The sequence below is a fragment of the Anoplopoma fimbria genome, chromosome 8 (assembly GCF_027596085.1).
Source record: "Anoplopoma fimbria isolate UVic2021 breed Golden Eagle Sablefish chromosome 8, Afim_UVic_2022, whole genome shotgun sequence".
NCBI classification, from domain to species: domain Eukaryota; kingdom Metazoa; phylum Chordata; class Actinopteri; order Perciformes; family Anoplopomatidae; genus Anoplopoma; species Anoplopoma fimbria.
In genome coordinates, this window is record NC_072456.1 from 26,524,173 (window position 1) to 26,541,062 (window position 16,890).

The following is a 16,890-nucleotide window of genomic DNA, read 5'->3' on the forward strand; positions in this document are numbered from 1 at the left end:
GAATCACTGGTGAGAGCTCAAATCTTATAACTTAAGTAAAAGTAGCAATACAACAGTGCATAAATACTCTGTAATGAGTAAAAGTCACGTTTTCCAGTCTCAACATCCAAATGTATTATTATTACTTAAAGTACCAAAAGTAAAAGTATGCATTATGCAGAATAATGTATGTCATTTGGCTGTAATTGATATGTACATGAATATGCATAGGATAAGAAATATATAAAGTAGTAGATAATGGAGATACTCAAGTGAAGTACAAGTATCTCCAAAATTGTATAAGCTACTGAAGTATAGTATTTGTGTAAATGTACAATGTTAATTTACAACACTGGTAACAAATACAGCGTGACCATATATCTCAGTATGACACAAACCTGGATGGGATTTGAACCTCCTCCTTTTCCTCCTTGTCATCTACGATGATCATTTCATAAATCACTGAAACACACACACACACACACACACACACCAAATAAACTAAACGTTAATGGCCTGATTTGACACTTTAACTTTAATACGCTTTATCAGCTATAATCTTTCTAATTAATACAAGTAATGGGATGTAATTAAGTTCTATGCTTAAGTACAATTTTGACTTTTATGCAACTATTTCCATCTATCCATCATCCAGTATCACAAACTGGCTCCACATTAATGAACTATAACTTTAAAATACTCCTTCATGTCCTTAATAGTGATAAAAACATAATAAGATATTATTTTCTATGATAATATAAAACTTTAAAGAACTTTCTTGCGTAACATTTTGAATTTTAAACTTTTACTTCTACTTTTACTTTAATTAACTTTATTTAATTAAGGATGAGAGGAAGCCTTCTTCTTATGTTTAATCATAATATTGTTTATTATTAAAAATTGACTAATCAATAAATTAACTTACATTGATATATTTTTCCCTCCTCGTCTTCTTCGCTCACATATTCGGAGTCCGACTCCGAGGAAGACATTTTAATATAACAAATATACAACAGAATTAATTAAATATAATAATAAATTATGTCAGATAATTAGAGTCCCTTGTCCATTGGTGTGTCAGTAGAATTGACAGGTCAAGGCGTTTCTATGGAGACAAGTGATCCGGCCTTGTCATTGGTCAGAAACCGGTGACCAACTGCAATCAACTGCTGATATCAAATAAATATTTTTAAACAGTTTTAAATATATATTTTTTTGTTTTCAAACATAAAAGTGTTTTTAATAGTAATGTTAGTGAAATAAAAACTTTTGTGGATAATAATAAATTCCTAGTAAACTCAAAAACACCTCCTGTGAGTGGTTGTGCTTGTCATCACCATAGCAACTGGTCAGAAAACCGTTGAAAGACATATTTTTAAACAGTTTTAAATATTTTTTTCTTGCTTTTCAGTCATTTAAGTGTTTTTAATAGTAACGTCAGTGAAATAAAGAGACTTGTTGATAATAATAAATTATGTCGGATAATTAGCGAGTCCCTTGTCCATTGGTGTCAGTAGAATTGACAGGTCAAGGCGTTTCTATGGAGACAAGTCATCCGTGATCAGAAACAGCCTTGTCATTGGTCAGAAACCGTTGACCAACTGCTGATAACAAAGAAATATCTTTAAAGTTTTAAATATTTATTTTTTGTTTTCAGTCATTTAAGTGTTTTTAATAGTAATGTCAATGAAATAAAGAGACTTGTTGATAATAATAAATTATGTCAGATAATTAACTCAAAAATTGTCCATTGGTGTCAGTAGAATTGACAGGTCAAGGCGTTTCTATGGAGACAAGTGACCCGGCCTTGTCATTGGTCAGAAACCGGTGACCAACTGCTGATAACAAAGAAATATTTTAAAGTTTTAAATATTTATTTTTTGTTTTCAGTCATTTAAGTGTTTTTAATAGTAACGTCAGTGAAATAAAAACTTTTGTTGCTAATAATAAATTCCTAGTAAACTCAAAAACACCTCCTGTGAGTGGTTGTCATCACCATAGCAACTGGTCAGAAAACCGTCGAAAGAAATATTTTTAAACAGTTTTAAATATTTATTTTTTGTTTTCAGTCATTTAAGTGTTTTTAATAGTAATGTCAGTGAAATAAAGAGACTTGTTGATAATAATAAATTATGTCAATAAATTAGCCGGTAAACTCAAAAACCATTGGTGAGTGGAATTGACAGGTCAAGGCGTTTCTATGGAGACAACCGGCCTTGTCATTGGTCAGAAACCGGTGACCAACTGCTGATAACAAAGAAATATCTTTAAAGTTTTAAATATTTATTTTTTGTTTTTCAGTCATTTAAGTGTTTTTAATAGTAACGTCAGTGAAATAAAAAGACTCGTTGATAATAATAAATTATGTCAGATAATTAGCCGGTGGGCTAGTAGAATTGACAGGTCAAGGCGTTTCTATGGAGACAAGTGATCCAGCCTTGTCATTGGTCAGAAACCGGTGACCAACTGCTGATAACAAATAAATATTTTTAAACAGTTTTAAATATATATTTTTTTGTTTTCAAACATAAAAGTGTTGTTAATAGTAACATCAGTGAAATAAAGAGACTCATTAATAATAATAAATTATGTCGGATAATTAGCGAGTCCCTTGTCCATTGGTGTCAGTAGAATTGACAGGTCAAGGCGTTTCTATGGAGACAAGTGATCCAGCCTTGTCATTGGTCAGAAACCGGTGACCAACTACTGATAACAAAGAAATATCTTTAAAGTTTGAAATATTTATTTTTTGTGTGTTTTTAATAGTAACATCAGTGAAATAAAAACTTTTGTTGCTAATAATAAATTCCTAGCAAAAACTCAAAAACACCTCCTGTGAGTGGTCCTGCTCGCCATCACCATAGCAACGAGTCGGAGCTTTAAACGACGTCATCACGCCGCGACGCGCGTTTGCCACGTCACCTCCAGGAGACTGTGTTTTTGTTTTGATGAATCCCAGCAGCTGTCAGGCGCGATTCTGTTGCGTTTAACTGCAAATAAACGCAACATGTCGACGGCGGAGGACTTTGTGCGGTATCCGGTCACCGTGTGGGAGAAAGTAGTGTTCAGTAAAGTGAATAAAGCGGTTGTTTTCATGGATGATACGTGCGCGGAGTCGCTGCACTGGTGCGGCGGAGCGGCCCGGCTAATGGCGGCCGGAGCCCGCAACGTCAGAGAGCTCAACAGCTTCGAGTCCTGCGGGGAGCACGAACCCAAAGCCGTGTTCGTGGTGAACACCTTGCTCAGGGGCACGGCGGTAGACGTCATCAGAGACGTCATCACCCTCAGCCGCTTCCAGTACTGCGTGGTCTTCACCGCAGACCACGTGGTTTCGGAGCAGGACGGCGGCCATGTGGTCCAGCAGCTGGAGGAGAAGCTGTGTGAGTGGATGGGCAGCATGGACTACACGGCAGAGGTCGCGCATGCGCAGTTGGGGTTCGCTCCCGTGTCCCAGCAGCTCCTGCTCACCCCCAGTTTCTCTCACCTGTTCCCGCTGCTGTCACCTGACCTGCAGGTGATCAACGCCACACGACCGGAGAAGAAGAAGAAGTACGGAAGCCTGGTGGACGTGGACGTGCAGGCTCTCCCCGCGGAGCTGCAGCTGGACATCAGGGCCTTGACCTCTGCGTTGAACTCTGTGTTTGAGGCCACGGGGACCCGGGAGGAGAGCTTCGCTGTGGGGCCCATGAGCCGCATCATAGCGGGAGAACTGGCCGCTCACCCTCAGGCCAGAGCCCGGAGGAAGACCGCCCCCAACAGAGCCTCCATCATATTCATGGACCGCACGATGGATCTCACAGGTGGAAAGAGAAACCTCCTTTTTAAGACCACAATGCATCAAATCATAAGTAAAAAGATCACAGTGTAAGAAAAGGAGATTTTGATATATATATATATATATATATATATATATATATATATATATATATAGATAATATAAACAATATGACAAACCAAAACCTATATATAAGACCACAATATATCAAATCATAAATAAAAAGATCACAGTGTAAGAAAAGGAGATATTGATATATATATATATATATATGTATATATATATATATATATATATATATATATATAAAGAAACAATATGACAAACCAAAACCTCCTTTTTAAGACCATAATGCATCAAATCATAAATAAAAAGATCACAGTGTAAGAAAAGGAGATTTTGATATATATATATATATATATATACACACATATAAATATATATATATACGTATATATATATACATATATATATATATATATATATATATATATCTATATGTATAGTATATATATATGTGTATATAGATATATATATATATATAGATAAAGAAACAATATGACAAACCAAAACCTCCTTTTTAAGACCATAATGCATCAAATCATAAATAAAAAGATCACAGTGTAAGAAAAGGAGATTTCAATCAAATAAAAATAGATTAAATTAAGGTAAATAAATAAAATAGATAAACATTGATTGATTTGTATATATATATATATATATAGATCTCAAATAAAGATCTCAGTATAAATAACATTGACCTACAGTACCAGTCAAAAGTTTGTTCACACCTTCTCATTCAACTACTTTGAAGAATGTAAAATATAAAACATATTCTGGTTTGTTGAGCATTTGTTTGTTTACCACATAATTCCATATGTGTTCCTTCATAGTTTGGATGTCTTCAATATTAATCTACAATGTAGAAAAAAATAAAAATAAAGAAAAACCATTGAATGAGAAGGTGTGTCCAAACTTTTGACTGGTACTGGAGATATAAACAATAAACTTTAATCATGGGCTACAGAGAAAAAATCTTAAAAATATAACAATATGTTCATTTTTTTATATATATATATATATATATATATATATAGAAATATAGAAATATAGAAGAGTATTAGGGACAAGCATAAGGACATTTATTTTATTATTTTTAATTAATTATTATTTTATTTGTATTATTTTATAATTTTTTAAATTTTATTTATTATTATTTTATTTGTATTATTTTATACATTTTTTTTAATTTATTATTTAATTTGTATTATTTTATATATTTTTTCATTTAATAAATGTATATTTATTTATTCCCAACCTTCCAACGTTGTTCTCAAAATACTATTTCAAATTTTTATTCTTTACATTTCAGCTTCATACACATCATGCAAGAAAAAATTAAAATGTTCCTCCTCTAATTAATTTAGTCTTACGCCTGGCACTAACTCTGAAAACTCAACCTTATTCTCGACATATCGTCTTTATTCTTTTTCCTCATTTTCTTTTCTTTTGCTTGGCCCTAATGCTCTTCAGTAATCTATGTACAAAAAGAAGAATTCAACTAGAAAAATATTAAAGTTTGGGAAGAACTTAGAGGAATCATGGGAACCGACTACAACAATTACATTTATTATTTATTATTATATTGATAATGTCTTTAATTGTTATAGCATGCCCAGCCTTGTTCTAAACAACCTTCTCTACTTGTACGTCACTGACAACTCTTACCACATCCTGAATACATGTTTTTGGTTCTCAGGAGCTGTTGGTCACCATGGCGACAACCTGGTGGAGAAGATTCTGACTGTGCTCAAACCTTTACCCGGTCACGTGACAGACGTACAGGTGGACATGCTGGAGCTCACCAGTCTGCAGAGGACCCCCCACTCCCAGAACACCGTGGCCCCCGGCTGCCTCGCTCAGACCCAGTGAGTCTCTCTGATGACGGTTTATAGAACAGGAGCTCATATTTGGTTTATAATCAGAGTATAACTTATAAATGTACCGTAAAACAAAGTGTGACAGTGATAATTACAGCCACAATTATGTTCTGTTTCTCAGCATAATCATTAATCCGTCCATAATTCCCTCTAGAGATATCGCTAGCATTTTAAAGTGCTTGTTTTACTCTCATTTTAAGCACACAAAATATGCTTATGATAATTATAATAATAATAACAACAATTATAATAGTGATTAACAATAATATTTAATGACATTATTTTTCATTAATAGGGCGCTTTTTAAGCCATGAGCACAAAGTGCTTTCCGAGGTGAGGAAATTCAAAACATAAGCTATATTAGGGAACGTTTCTGGAAGTTAATGAAACGTATGCATACAGTATACATAAGCATTAAAAAAGCAACATACATATACCGATGCACATAAATACATATAAACTGTACATACACACCAAGCGATAACCTCCGGTGCTGTGAGATGAAGCCAAAGAGGAATTGCCAAAAAGCAGCAGTTCCCTTAAACGGCCACTTGAGGCTCCAAAAACATGTTTACAGCCTGGTCCAAAAAATGCATTCTGTCTCTATAGCTAATACCTCTGTACATTGTGAGTTACACAACTCACCTGTTAAATAATTTAATATTACATAATTGTGTTTAAAAAGAAAGAATAACAAGTTGGTCCAGGGTTTCTAACCTGCCGGCTGCCTGGTGTCGCCTCTCTTTGTGAGGTTTTCATCCTCTGGCTGCTCCAGTTTTCTCCCAAATCCCAGAGACATGCAGTTTAGGTTAATTGGAGTTCTAAATGGCCTCTAATTGTAAATGTGACAGTGGATGTCTGTCTGTATGTGTTACCACAGTGTTAACAACCAAGCAACAACTACGCCCTGAATAGGCACAGCACACGCTCGAACCCGACACACACACCTCGGCTCGGCTTCTTTTGGTTGCCGTCCTCGTATCCAAGAAGAGGAGAGACGATGTCCTGCTTTAATCCAATTTTCCATGAAAGGTGTCGTTTACTGCAGAAATCGTCTCTTGCACTCACTATTCATATTTGCTCGTAAATGTTTTGCAATTTGAATGATAAAAGCTGCTGGGCATTAGTAAGCTTTTAGAATACATTTTAGTGGTAATTGCAATTAAGAAATAATTGTCTAATGATCACCCAAATTTTCTAATTGAGGCTTTTAGGGGTATTTTGCACAAGGTTAAAATGTCTCCAGAATTATGAGTTTAGTTACAGAGGAGCAAATATCTTGACTCCCACCTCCCCATTGAATATGTATCCTATCTGACTGGGGTTCATTCTTGTCCACTGACTGGACTGTACTGGTCTGAATCCAGTTCAGAATCTCTAATCAAATCTTCTTAAGGTAGTTTGTTTGGAGGAGAATGAATTCAAAATGGAACTGGCCCATTGGATCCCATCCCTCCCACTGACACAACCACAATATACATGTTAACATACTTTTCCCACCTGGCCAAACACACTCTCACGAGCCAGCCCCCCCCCGCTGAGTGAGATGAGTGGCACATGACCAGCATTAGTTGCCAGTGGGCTCAGTGAAGCTTGCCTCTGGTCTTGGCTGTGCAGACGCACGTGTCGGGCGCCTGCGGTGGGGCTGTTGAACATGGCAGGGATTAGTCCGACATCATGTGTTCCACTCCTTCATGTGGCTGCAGGAGGAAAAGCCTCTGACTGAAGAAGAGTTTTGTGGCGGAGGCTGTCATGCAGTGTGTCTGGCCCCGTTGAGTTCATGAATGAACTACAAATCCAGGGTTCTGAGCGAGGTGGGAGGTTCTGTTGTCATGGAACCAGTCTTGGGTCTTTCTAGTCAGTGATATTTACACAGTGTGTACTGTAGCAGATAATGCGAGCACAGCAGGGGCAGGTTGCACCGACCCCCTCTGGATGCAGGACTTAAGTCTGGGGCACGTCAACCAGATCCACGTCAACCAGTCACCGTAGCTGTTCTGAATGCAAACCACAGCTGAGTTGTCTCTGTAGACAGATGAAATGTTTCATATGGCATGTTTAATGCTGCAGAACAAGCTTTCCCTCTCACATTGTCGGCCCGTAAGAAAGGATTAAGTGTGTGATGATGGATCAGAGGTTTGTATTGGTGGCTGTGCAGAGGTTGAGGTCTTAGCTGTAGGCCTGTGGATAAGTACTTTTGTTTAATGATACATTTACAATAATCTATTATTGTCATTTTACGACCCTTTTAAAGGCAAATTCGCTTTTAATTCTTAAGAATATTCAATGTCTGCGCAATGCCCAAGTCTTACAATGGAAGTGAAAACAATGCTTTTTATTCATCACGTTGGCCGAAATGTTGGTGAGGTTCTTAAACAAACACATATGTAAACATAACGGGCAATATCGAGGTTTTGAGAAGAATATGTCAATAACTTTAAAATGAAAATCTATGTCAATATATCGTACGATAAGTCGATGACGTAAATATCAGTGAGGTCTTCTCCATATATCGGATAATTAGTCGATACAGTAAAAATGATCAAATATTTGTCCATAAATCCTTTCATAAATTGATCACGTAAAAATGAGCGAGGTCATGTCCATATATCGTGTGATAATATATGTACATCTACATACTTATATTGTACTATAGTCGATAACGGAAAAGATGTCAAGGTCACGTCCGTTCCACGTACAATATGTAGTTAATGTAAACATTGTACAGGTTTTTATGGAAGGATAAGTCAATAACGTAAAAATGAGGTCCATATATCGTACAATAAGTCGATTATTAGCGTGACAAATCTACCCGGCGGCTTTGTTTGCAATCATTCTCCCCGATCTTTCCACCAACTATTGAGTCCCAGGCTTCACCAACACTTTCCAACACACAACACTTCATCCTTGCAGCATTTAGACGACCCGCTCAGATATGGTTTACACCTTCCAGCAGGTGCTCCCACACCAAACAGACGGCTGCAGAAGTGTAGCTGAGAGTAAAAAGCAATCCGGCGGTGGCTGTGTCTGATCGAGGCCGGCCCCATCCACCGGAGTGTTATTGCCTCTGCTATCTCTGAGCAGATGGCCCCGTGGAGCCTTATCACAGATGTTTCAAGAGATTGAAGAGCCTCTGCGAGAGAGAAGCTTGGAGTTCCCACTTTATTTAACTGCCTTCAAGTGCTCGGCTCGCCACAGGCAGAGTTTATGTCAGTCTCTCTAATGCCTTCAAGACGGGGGGCTCTGCAAATGCATGTTTTTAAGAGTTGTACTGCTCTTAAGCATTAATCTCTCCTAATTCTACAAAACATTTTTAGAATGGATTTTGTTCTTTGCATGATATGAACCGTGCAAAGACCTTCTGGCTCCGTGTGGTTTCATTGTCTATACAATGACTTCTCCTCCCACTGGGTGTTGATACACCTATGATTTGTTGGGCTATATTTGGCTGAAACCCACTGTGTGTTTTGCTTTGGTTTTGTTGTGTGGACCAACTCGAGCCTTTTAAACATTAGGTGCGGACGTAATTTGGACCTTTTTTCTATGATATTTCCTTCAGTAATTCCAGGATATTTTTACAGATCACCGTGTCTTAAACATTCCGTGGGTGGTTGTTGATTCTAGCTCTCCTTGCGAGACCCCACACTTGCTTTGCAATTACTGTCGTATTGTCTTTCATAACCTGGTGTGAATTTTTCCTGATCCTACAACCTGACTTTCACTCTGTGGTTTTAAGTAATCGAGCCACGGAACAACTATACTATGTGTGGGTGTATACATTCACACACATACTGAGATATTTCGCCTGTTTTTTCTTACTCCACTCTTGCACTATATGGAGTTCTTTTGTGCCAGGATGCCCAGTTTTCTGTATAAAGAAAGAGTGTTGAGTGAAAGTGTCGGTGGGAGGGTTGTTTGTTGTGTTTGTGGTCAGGTACCTTCCAGACCGGTCTGTGTGATTTGCTGAGCTTAGCTTGTGATCCTAAAGGAAGACTTGTGAACCTCATTGGCAGAGGGCACCAAGTTTCCCTCAGTCTCACACTGAACCCTGCACCCCCGTCATCTGGCTGCACCTCGACCTTGATCCTGTGGTGGGAGTGTGCTCCATGTGGGCAGCACCGAGTACGGGTGGCCAAGGTGCTCCGGGGTCTGCCACAGGAGCTGCTGATCTGCAGCCAGGCGGCGTTTAACTGGACCGCACCCTGTCATGAGAAAACACTGCGAGGGCTGCCATCTCCTCCAAATCTGCCAAGTCCATCTTGAACGCTTACCACCAGGAAGGAGGGGGAAAAACACCTATTTCTGTCCCAGCTGGGAAATATGAGCATGAAATAAAAAAAGCCAATGCAATCTTCTTTAAGTGCAGGCTGTATGGGGAATACGTAACTAAAACAACAGAGATAGTTATAGTGGAAAGAGAGGAACTGACAGATAACTTGGGACAGCTAACCCTGTTTTTACCCCACCAAGAATCAATAAAACTGTTCATATCCATTCTATGGTGGTTCCTTATAGGGTTACGATTGTTTTTCCAATATCCTACTTACTAAAAGTAAGTCTTTTGTGTGATTTATAGGCTAAAAAAACAACCTTACCTACATCATTACTGACACTATAGTAAAGGCCTGCCTATTGAGTATGTTATGAGGATTAAAGGGTTTGAACAGGAACACAGAACTGTTAACAGCGATACACAGGATGTTGATTCTGGACAAACATCAGGCTCATTACATTGTACCTTGAAGAAAATGTAATTCTTACAGTAACACTGTCAACATAGTTGAACCTGCAGATGATGAATGTTAGTCTGTGGGAAATGAATTGCAGTGCATATATATATATATATATATATATATATATATATATATATATATATATATATATATTATACATAAGGAAATAGACAGGAAGTAGAGGAAAGAAAGAGCTTTCCGTTCTGTGGAATAAAACTTTGCAATTGATGGAATTGCTAAGTACGGAAGCCCTGAGAGGGAAGTAAAAAAATCTGGTGATTTACTTTCAATAAATAGATAGAAGTCCGAACTAAATATTTTTTACTCCTGTGTTTATGTCTTATGAACAGGTGACAGGTTTTGCCAGAATAATTGCCTTGAAAAAAAAGTGCCTTAAAAAAATCCACTGAGTTTTACCATTTTTCTAAGAAAAGTTTATGAACCTGAAAACGGGGGAGAAATAAAAGTTATGGCATGTGAATTTATACAATTTTTGGTCAGGATCATTTTCCAATGATTGTTGTTGTAATGCTCATTTCGTCCACAAGGCTTAAGTCAATCACTACACAATGTTCTAAATAGGACTAAAAGCATTCATGTTTTCGGCAGATTAGCGTTGATTAATCACATTTCTAGCCAAAGAAAGACGTGACAGTAATGGTACTCACTTACCAAAACATAATATATAAATAATGTACTTTGTATCTTTTTAGAGTGCATGGAGAAATAATAACTCACCTGGAAGAAACCATGAATGCATGTAGTCCAATCATGAACATGGGAAAGTGGTGCAATTCAGCCCCTTGTGGCCAAAATGAGTATTACAACAACAAGAAAGATCATCCTGGCAAAAGCTTTTTTTTCACCTGTTTTAAAGTCATAAAAACAGAAGAGAAACTAATATGGATCATACTTAGAATTGTCTTTTTCTTACCCGCCTCTCAGGGCCTCCGTATATATAAGTAAGAACCCAATTAGTGACTAAAATAATCACACTTTCAAAGACGAACCAGTTCTCCCTTTCAGCCAAATGCGTCTCTGCAAAACAGCACAGTTTGGTTGCTTTCATCTAATGATTCATCGCACTGATTTTCATCAAAGACTCCCCTCAATGTCAAAGATAACTCCGCCAGAGATAAGAACAGTTCCTATCTGTCGATCTTGACGGTTATTTGTTGGAGATGCAGGGATTTGGTCGTATCTCTGGATGCAGTGAGCCGACGTCTCCCCTGGTCCCATTTCAGATGTTGTGTCTCTGTTTCTTCCGCTGCCTAATTCTGTTTTCTCCCCTCGGTGTAGAAAGTATCTCATCCTGAAACTCACAGTACATCAATCAAGTAGATTACTTTCACCTGAACAACTTGTACTCCGTGTTCCCATCAGGACTGAGATAACATAACCTATGCTGTCTTCTTCTCCGTCGTTTGATATTCACTGAAGAACACACTTTCTATTTGGAAAAAAGAGTGTGCGTGCATTTATTCAGTAAGATAGCACTTTACATCCTCCGGTCCTCACTCCTTCAAAGAGCCCCTACTGTTGGCTTTCATTTGAAATGTTAAACTAGTGAAGACTCATGAGGGGAGGAAGAGACTCCCGCATCACCCCCTACAGCTCCTTTCATTCCTCACCTCTTCCCACACTTTACAGTTATCTCTCTACTGCAGAAGAAGAACGTTTCCAACAGTTTTATCAGGCTTTTTGGGGTTATTTTGTGTAAACATTTTACAAATGCTGCCAACATCACATTTCATTTGGAAGTTTTGTAAGTTTTCACTGCAAATAATCCTACCGTATAAATGATACAAATAGGGGCCGATCACACCGAGACACATGGCTAGAAACGCTTTGCTAGACATGAGTCGCTGGAAACGAATCCCTGGAAACGAATCCTGTAAAAAAAGTTAACTTCTAACTTTTAGTAAACCAAGTTAAGTCGACCACTCGTCAATGTCACAATTGATCGAGGCAGCCCATCAAATCAAGCAAGAGGTTTACTACTTTACCTTTTTGCTTTTCAATCTAGAACATAAATTGTGATTGTAAAGGGTGTTAACAGTGATGTATTTTACTATTATTTAGTTTAATATCAGTATAAAATAAGTTCCTGGTGCTTCTGTGTTGTTTGATTTTTAGTGTGTGTCTCCTCCGTCCTCTCCTCACTTCCTGCAGAACTTTTCTTTCCATATAAATCCGTTGGGTCATTTGTCTCTCTTGCCAGGACGCTCAGACGCTCAAGGCCATGTCTGTTTTCAGTCCACCTCTCTCTCTCTCTCTCTCTCTCTCTCTCTCTCTCTCTCTCTCTCTCTCTCTCTCTCTCTCTCTCTCTCTCTCTCCCTCACATGTACATGAGGATGTTTACAGGAAACCGGCCAATTAAACACACTCCATAAATGAACTCAGGGATTGAGGCTGACCTTGCTCAATCCTATTAGGATGAATCTGTTACACATGGACCTGTTTTAAAGAACACGCACACATTATCTTGGTCATCTACAGCATTGCAATGCATTACAGTAGATTGTGCACTCTTAAGAAATAAAGGTGCTATCTAGAACCCAACATAAAGGGTTATACATAGAACCATCTGTGAAAGGTTCTACAGAGAACCCCTTTATGGTGTAATTGTTCCATCAAAAACCCTCTCTGGAGGTTCAATCCACAACCTTTCCACATTTTAAAGGTTGGTTCTACCGAGTACCTTTTTAATTTCAAAGGGTTTCTCCAGAACCCTCCAAGGATTCCTACCAAGAACACTTCTATATTTCAAGGGTTTCATCTAGACCCAATACATGGGTTTCTACAAAGAACCCTTTCTTTATTCCAATGGTTTTATCTAGATCCCAACCAGGAGGTTCTACCAAGAACGTGTTTATATTCAAAGGTTTTCATCTTGAACCCTCCCAGGGAGTTCTACCGAGGACCTGTATTTTATTCCAATGGTTTCCTCTAGATCCCACCCATTGGTTTCTCCCGAGAACCTATTTATATTACGAAGGTTTCAGATTTAGAGCCCCCCAGGGGTTCTGCTTAGAAGTAGGAGTACTACCATGAATCCTTCTTTATTCCAAGGGTTTCATCTAGAACTGCCCAAGGGCGTTCTACCAAACACCCTTTTTTAATTCCAAGGGTTTCATCTTGAACCCTCCCAGGTGGTTCTACCCAGAACCCTTTGATAACCATCTGAATTCAGATGATGACAGGTGGTCCCCTTTACATTCTGCGGACGACGTCCCTGCAGCTTAACAAGCGTGTGGAGAACTACGGTGGCCTTTAGGTAACAACAAATCCGACAGCAACATGACGGACTCCCTATGAACGGCTCATTCTAAGCTAACGTAAAAACAACGATACTACTTTCAGATCATCGTAAACTAATGAAACTATAGTTATGGATATTCTATTGTATTTCTTCTTTCAATCATTTACTTCAGTCTTGTTTCATTCTTGGTACTCAAAAACAAAAAGTGCTCAAAAACAGCACTTTTCCTTCATGGAAACAATAAAACAAGAGTGGTTGCCTCCATAAAATTTCTTTCTACCCTAGATTTATTCTTCCTGAAATCTAATAGACACATGTCTCTAAGTGGTCATATAAAATGATGGTGCTCTGCACTGTTAGAGTGAAAAAAATGTGTTTTCAGTTATTTATGTAAAATGACCTTTTTTTTAAGACGTTTTGCCAGCCGTCCAGGAGGCTTCATCAATCATATGTATGTTCAGCAGTATGACTCACTTCTGAATCATGTCATGAATACCAAATTTGCAGTACTTGTTTCACTGAGTGAGTGGGCTCAGAGTAAAGAAGAAAACACTGAAACACAACAGGATGGGGAGTAAAATAAAGAAATCCTGAGTCAGAACGGTTAAAGTCATTCTTTTCTGCCGCATCATTCACTTCCAGGAATACTATCCCCCTCCTCAACCCCCCCACACCCCCTACAATCATTAATGACTCGGACATGAGGTATTTCATCGCTTTTACCCTCTGAACCCTAAAACCCAACCACAGGATTGAAAAGCATTTTTCTTTAAACAGTCGCCAAAACTACACGTTTACTGCTAATTATTGTCAGATTTTTATCTTTCCCAGAGTTCTTGAACACATCATGTGTGACGAACTTTTCCATCAGAAGAAGCAACAAAAGCAAAGCTTCAAATTGTGATATTTCATCCAGAACATTTACTTTAAAATCTTGCCCCAAATAAACCGTTTAATTTAACAAAATTCTGTAAAAAAACATAAAGTACTGAGCTCCTCAGTGAAACTATGAAGACATGATTGGGCTGGCTGCTGAACACAGAGCAGAGAGGAGAGGCTGGAAGGAGAGGATGTAAAATGTAAATAGTTAAATAAAGAAAACCCTCCATTTTTCCCCCAAATTGGTAAAACTTGTGGACACTAGGAAACATGTTGGATATATAGATTCCATTGTTTTCCCATTTTTGTAAAATAAATGATCAAAAAATGTAACTTATGTTGTTTCTTTTTTATGATTTATTGCATTTTAACTGTGTTATTATGCACATAAGACATTTGTGAGTTCTCCCCTACTTCTAGCCATGATTGTGCTGTTTCCATAAAGGTAGATGACTTGTATATTGCAGTGAAAATCAAGACCGCAGAGAGAAAAATGTGCAAAGAAAGACGCCCCCAAAACTGCTTCAGATTCAGAGGGTTAATGAGCATTAGTGTTTATTTCTCCCCGTGGCGCTCACATCTTTCTTTACGTTACAGTATTTGATGCTTTTTTAATGGTGCGGCACACGTTACACATGTAGTGGAATTTAGTTTGAGCCTCCTCACTTCACCAAAAACACCCACTCATCCTGTCCAAGTAAGCAAGTCCACTATGGAGGACACCAGTCAAGAGCAAGACTGCCCCCTACAGGTTGTATCTGATACTTCTTCAACACACAGTCACACTTAATGTTTTCAGATGGCCAACAACACCCCCGCTCTCTCTCTTAAAATAGTAGTTACTCAACAACTTTCCTCGGCTGGTTATGGAGCCTGTCTCACACCCTGCCAGTATAAACCTCACCCCTCACCCCTCACCCCTCGGCCCAGCTTGCACCCCCGCCTTCGTCTGACCAAATGGCCTATGGGAAGTGTCAGGGGAGCAGTTCCACAGAGGAGGGGTTCTGTTGGGCAGAGAGCCAAATTGGAACCATATTTCATCTACTCCGCCATCCTAGAACACACACACACACACACACACACACACACACACACACACACACACACACACACACACACACACACTGATGCACGGGGGGGTTTGTGTGCAAACATGTACACAGATGCATGTGTACACGCTGCTCACACACGTATCCTGGTCAAGTCACACTGTCGGTATTTCAACCACGTCAAGTATGTGGGACTTCACGCTTTTTGCGCAATCCCTGCAGTTCCGATACTCCATCAAGTGTTTATTCTCAAGTATTAGGAGGAGGGTTTTCTAGTAATAACACCACGTCACAGCTCTTCACCAATAGCACAGCTACGTCTTAATCACTACTTAAGTGGTACTTTAACCACAAAATGATCATTTGTACATATGTTACCCCCCCCTTGTGTTACTTTGAATTCATTAAAAAACTTTGTCTCATGTCTCAACGACGAAAGAAACTGAGAAAGGTCTTTATTCATTTAAGTAAATTCCTTTTTACAACATCAAAAACAGTCATATAACTTGTTCAGTTTATTCTGAGTCTCATTTATCGTATTCTCACTACTTCACACTTGCATACATCTTTACTAAAACATTACTATTTAAATCATTTCCTCCACTACCAATTTATAGGAAGATGTGTGAGAGTAAACTGATTTCTTTATAAAGTTTCGCTGTTGTTAAACTTCGCTCCATTTACTACCATTCATCAAGAATTGTCTCTGTTCATTTTGGACAAATGCGAGAAAAACAAAGTTTTCTTCAAGAATTCAAGGTGACTTGCGCTGAGTTACTTATGTACAAATGGTCAGTTTTCAGGGGTAGTTCTTCCTTTGAGCGAACCAAGATTTTGCTTTGAAATACCTCTGTTACTTTCTTGTTTCTTGTATTTTTACGTTAGACTCTGGTCCCGTTAGCCGGTTCTTTGTGTCTGGTTCTGGTGTGAAGATGGCGGGCGTCCCAGTGAGAGCCCCTCTACTCTCCCCCAATCCAGACCCAGCCCCGAGGTCTGGAACAGATTACATCTGATATTAAACACATGGCAGTTAGAAAAGGAGAAAGAAAAAAGTTTCAAAAAGAAAGAAAGAAAAGAAAAACAGAGTGGATTTGTCAACGAGCTCCCTCCCTTCCTCTCTCTGTGTCCTCAGCCTCCTTTTTTCTCTCTTTGTCTCGTTCTCCCTGCAGTTTTCTGGTCGCTCCTCAGAGAACCGAGGAGATCATGTCGGCTTGTCAGACTTGCTGTCAAAAGCAAAGACGGCGATGTAAGACTTTGATGCCTGCTTTTTATC

General features: G+C 38.5%; 1 protein-coding gene across 1 annotated transcript in view; it reads left to right on the top strand.

Annotated features, from left to right (window-relative positions):
- The first annotated feature begins 2,798 nt into the window (after positions 1–2,798).
- The window catches only part of scfd2 (sec1 family domain containing 2), a 109,503-nt gene continuing 95,411 nt past the window's right edge, over positions 2,799–16,890 (top strand). Inside the window, exons 1-2 of the mRNA XM_054602676.1 lie at positions 2,799–3,779; positions 5,514–5,682. Of these exons, the coding sequence (XP_054458651.1) occupies positions 2,987–3,779; positions 5,514–5,682 (962 nt within the window). The 5' untranslated portion in view covers positions 2,799–2,986. The remainder of the gene's footprint in view (positions 3,780–5,513; positions 5,683–16,890) is intronic.